Genomic DNA, 3,853 nt, shown 5'->3' on the forward strand with positions numbered 1-3,853 from the left:
ATAACATATGTAATGGATCCAGGAAACTCCAAATCAATGTCATAGCTCTATAATCAATACAGTGAAAGTACAATAGGCTCATAGTGTTCTAATTTGAACTGAGGACTAAACGTGTCTATGTGTGTAAAATCTGATGCAACTCTTTGAAATAAGCATTGAGTATACACTGAAATAATAATTAACTCTATTATTAAACTATCATGTCTGGTTCACAACATACAATGGTGCCGAGAGTGTTGACTTGAAAACCGAAATTGACAGCTAGTATTGAGGGGAAATTACACTTTAAAACGAATTTGTGTTAATTTGAGAGTGAAACTTTCAATGCAAATTTCATCAGCAAGGCGACCAATCACAGGCCGTAAACAAGTTGCGTCAGAGCCACAGGGAGCCTATCAGCTTTCACCACGACAGTAGAAAAAGACCGGAGGTGCAGCCCTTCTTGATCAACAGTTGAGAATTGCCGGTGATCAGGCAAGCAGTGAAACCTCAAGGGTTCCACTGAATACAATAAGGATACCCGATTAATTCTGATTTCAGCACCCCCAGTAGGATATATCAACATGGTGGTGGTAACAGCAGGCACCGGAGTGCCCCACAAAGTGCTCCTGATCTCCGGCAAACAATGCAGCTCGGCTAGCGGCTCTCAGGCAGTCTACAACCGGCCCATATCTGTCGTTTTACCGTCATGCTCCAGCCCGGCGTCGTCGGATTCAGAGTCCAACTCCTCCGCGGGGCCGCCCATACGAAAAAGACAGAGGCTCACACACTTGAGTCCAGAAGAAAAAGCACTTCGCAGGTTAGTCCCTCAAAAATATCCCTTTTATATAACATTATGTATGGGGTTAAAATCTTTATTTTTTAAAGGGCAAACCCGGCCATTGTTCACGGTATTACCACAGGGACACGCCCAAAGATATTGATCCCTTTGATTTGACGTTTAAACCGCAGCACAAAAAAAAGTAGGTCAATGCTGAATCTCCCAATATTAATATAAATAGATAAGCTATGCAGTTTTAAATAGCACCATAATGTAGTTACATTTCATGTCGTTCATTTATCACCCTTGGAATTTGAACTAGCTTGTCAAAGTGCTATCTGAGACATTTGACTGTCCGCAGACCCGCCCGTTACTGAGCAGGATACTGATATCTTGGTATGTCTGCGTGGCAGCAACATGGCCGGGGATTGCGCAGTACTGTGAACTCAAGTCATGTCAGGAGGCTTAGTCAGCATCATGGAAAGAATGTGTGCTAAATTCCTGTTCCCCCCCCTCAATTTTTTTCTCCAGGAAACTCAAGAACAGAGTCGCAGCCCAGACAGCCAGAGACAGGAAAAAGGCCAAAATGGGAGACCTGGAACAGCAAGTCATAGAGTTGGAGCTGGAGGTAAAAAAAAAAACATTTAAAAACGGGATGTAGCTATTCCTCTTTTATATTTGCCAAAAGTCAAACATATGTCTTGAGCATAACGCCATTGTTGAGATTTTTTTATTATGCCATTTCACAACACAATGGCATTTCCAGCCATAAATGTATAACATCCTATCATGTTTTTAGTGTTGCAAAAGAAAAACTAAACTACATTGCAAAACCACACTGCAGTTACATATCTAGTGTTGGTTTGTTCACTTCATGCATAACTTCCCCATAACCAGTTGCAAGTTTCAATTTCAAACATCTGTTTGTTCTCTCCCCGCAGAATCAGAAACTTCACATTGAAAACAGGCTACTTCGGGAAAAGTCAAGCGGCCTTTTGACAGAAAATATTGAACTGAGACAGAGACTTGGGTTGGATACCCTCGACTCAAAAGAGGAGGTACGATTATGATGCCATTTGGTTGTAATGGAGGGGAAGCAGGGTTGGTTTTATAATGATTGTGTTTTCAGTGGAGTTACCCTAATTCACACTTTTTCATTCATTTTCATAACAGGTTCAGAGTTTGTTATCCATCGGGAATGACGCAGGTTTAGGGATCGGGTCTTCTGAGTCCGCAGCACTCAGGCTATGTGTGCCTCCGCAGCAGGTGCAGGCCCAGCAGTCCCTAAATCTGAAGACTTCTCAATGGATTCAGATGATTCTGACTGTTCAGACGATGAGGTAAGTTTCTGGATGGATGTCTCCTTTTATAATAAAAAGTCATGTTTTGAGATTTGAATCCTGTCTCTAAGAAATCCACTAGTCAGGTCAAGGGTAACTAGGCTAATCTCCTATCTTTTCTCCATTCTCCCCCCTCACTAGTCTGATTTGCTCATGGGCATTCTGGACATCCTTGACCCAGAGCTTTTCCTCAAGTCTTGTGAGCAGGAGTGCCAGGAGCCGGAGGAGCTGCTGGTCGGAGGGGGGAACCCAGTACCTCCCGCCACACCTGCGACTCTGGGGGCCTCACCAGTTAAGCTGGAGGCCCTTAATGAACTGATCCACTTCGACCACATTTACACGAAGCCCGTGGAGGAGGTGAGCATCGGGCAGTGCAGCGACCCAGAGAGCGACACAGAGAATATCGAAGAGGCTACCTTATCCGTTATCGACGTGGTGGTGCTCGAAGAGGAGACCGTCTGCGTTAAAGACGAGCCGGAGGAAGTGGTCATCCTCAGCTGTGACAGTCACAGTCAGGTGGATGACTTTTTCTCTGAAACCCCCTCCCCTGCCCTCAGCGGCCTGGATAAGGAAGCTTGTCTTGCGGACACCTACAGCGACTCCGGATACGAAGGGTCCCTTTCCCCTTTCAGCGACATGTCCTCTCCCCTGTGCTCAGAGAGCACCTGGGAAGACATGTTTGCTAATGAACTCTTCCCCCAGCTTATCAGTGTCTGAATCAACCATACAGCCCAATAAGTTATAATATATTTACATTTAAGCACTAATGTGTAGTGTTGATAACAATGGAGAAGCACACAAAGCTTCAGAGTACCGTATAGAACACAATCCACTCATGTATAGGCTAAAGTTAAGCTCATAATCTCCTTTATATTACAGCAGGTCTGTACCAATGGCGATGCTGCATTGACTTGTGGGAGATGGAGTTTATGACAGCTAATTTTGGCATCCTTTAATTACAGCAGAGAATTCAAAATGGATTTAAAATCTCTCGCTCACAGTTCATGATGACACGTGGATAGAATCAAGTATTTCTGCAAATTATTAGGGGGATGGGGACCGAACATTTAAATATAACCTTTTTATTTATTTGTGTATTCTGCTTCGGAGTCATTGTATGTAAAATGCTTTCTTCTAATTTTTCGACGCTCTCTATGTAGCCTACTGCATTAAAAAACTTTTTGCATTGCATCTCGTCTCTTGTTTGAGTCATTGTAACTGCTTATACAGGGAAGAAAGAACTGCAACAATCAGATTTTAGAGAATAATTAACTTTACAGTATTTAGTTCCCAAATGAATGTGCACATCAGGAAAGCAGAATGTTAAAATAAGGGATGGTCAACGCAGGTAATGTTTAAAACAATACATTTTAGGATTTTCTTTTTGACTACAGAAGGTACAGAAGAGCACTGGAAATGGGGAGCAGGGTGGATATGAAGCAAAAGGTTGAGCTTCAATATATGCGAAGGCCTGCTCTACCAGGTTAACTTGGCTTGGGCAGGGTGACAGTGCTGCCATGAAATGTACTGCTATAATGGAATCTTGTTGAAGTGGTTGATAGATCAATCAACAGGCTGTTAGAAGTCGTTTGCAATTAAGGTAATTTATCTAGCAGAATTGTTGAAGACTTGCTGGTTCCAGCATCTCAAATATATTGCCTTTCCCAGCTTTATATCGTAATCTGGACATTTTGGAATGCACAGAACTAACTCATTAAAATGTCACGTTGACCTCAGCAAAACACAACATTTT

The 3,853-nt window shown here is 42.8% G+C and overlaps 1 protein-coding gene across 1 annotated transcript; it reads left to right on the forward strand.

Annotated features, from left to right (window-relative positions):
- Nucleotides 1-441: 441 nt before the first annotated feature.
- Nucleotides 442-3,291, forward strand: xbp1 (X-box binding protein 1). Its single transcript, XM_034091470.2, is given in 6 exon segments — nucleotides 442-799; nucleotides 1,292-1,388; nucleotides 1,702-1,818; nucleotides 1,934-1,990; nucleotides 1,993-2,100; nucleotides 2,242-3,291. Coding segments are annotated over 6 exon segments (1,191 nt in total). The 5' UTR covers nucleotides 442-563; the 3' UTR covers nucleotides 2,818-3,291.
- Nucleotides 3,292-3,853: the final 562 nt, after the last annotated feature.

This window comes from Pseudochaenichthys georgianus, chromosome 9, assembly GCF_902827115.2.
Source record: "Pseudochaenichthys georgianus chromosome 9, fPseGeo1.2, whole genome shotgun sequence".
Classification (NCBI taxonomy): Eukaryota; Metazoa; Chordata; class Actinopteri; order Perciformes; family Channichthyidae; genus Pseudochaenichthys; species Pseudochaenichthys georgianus.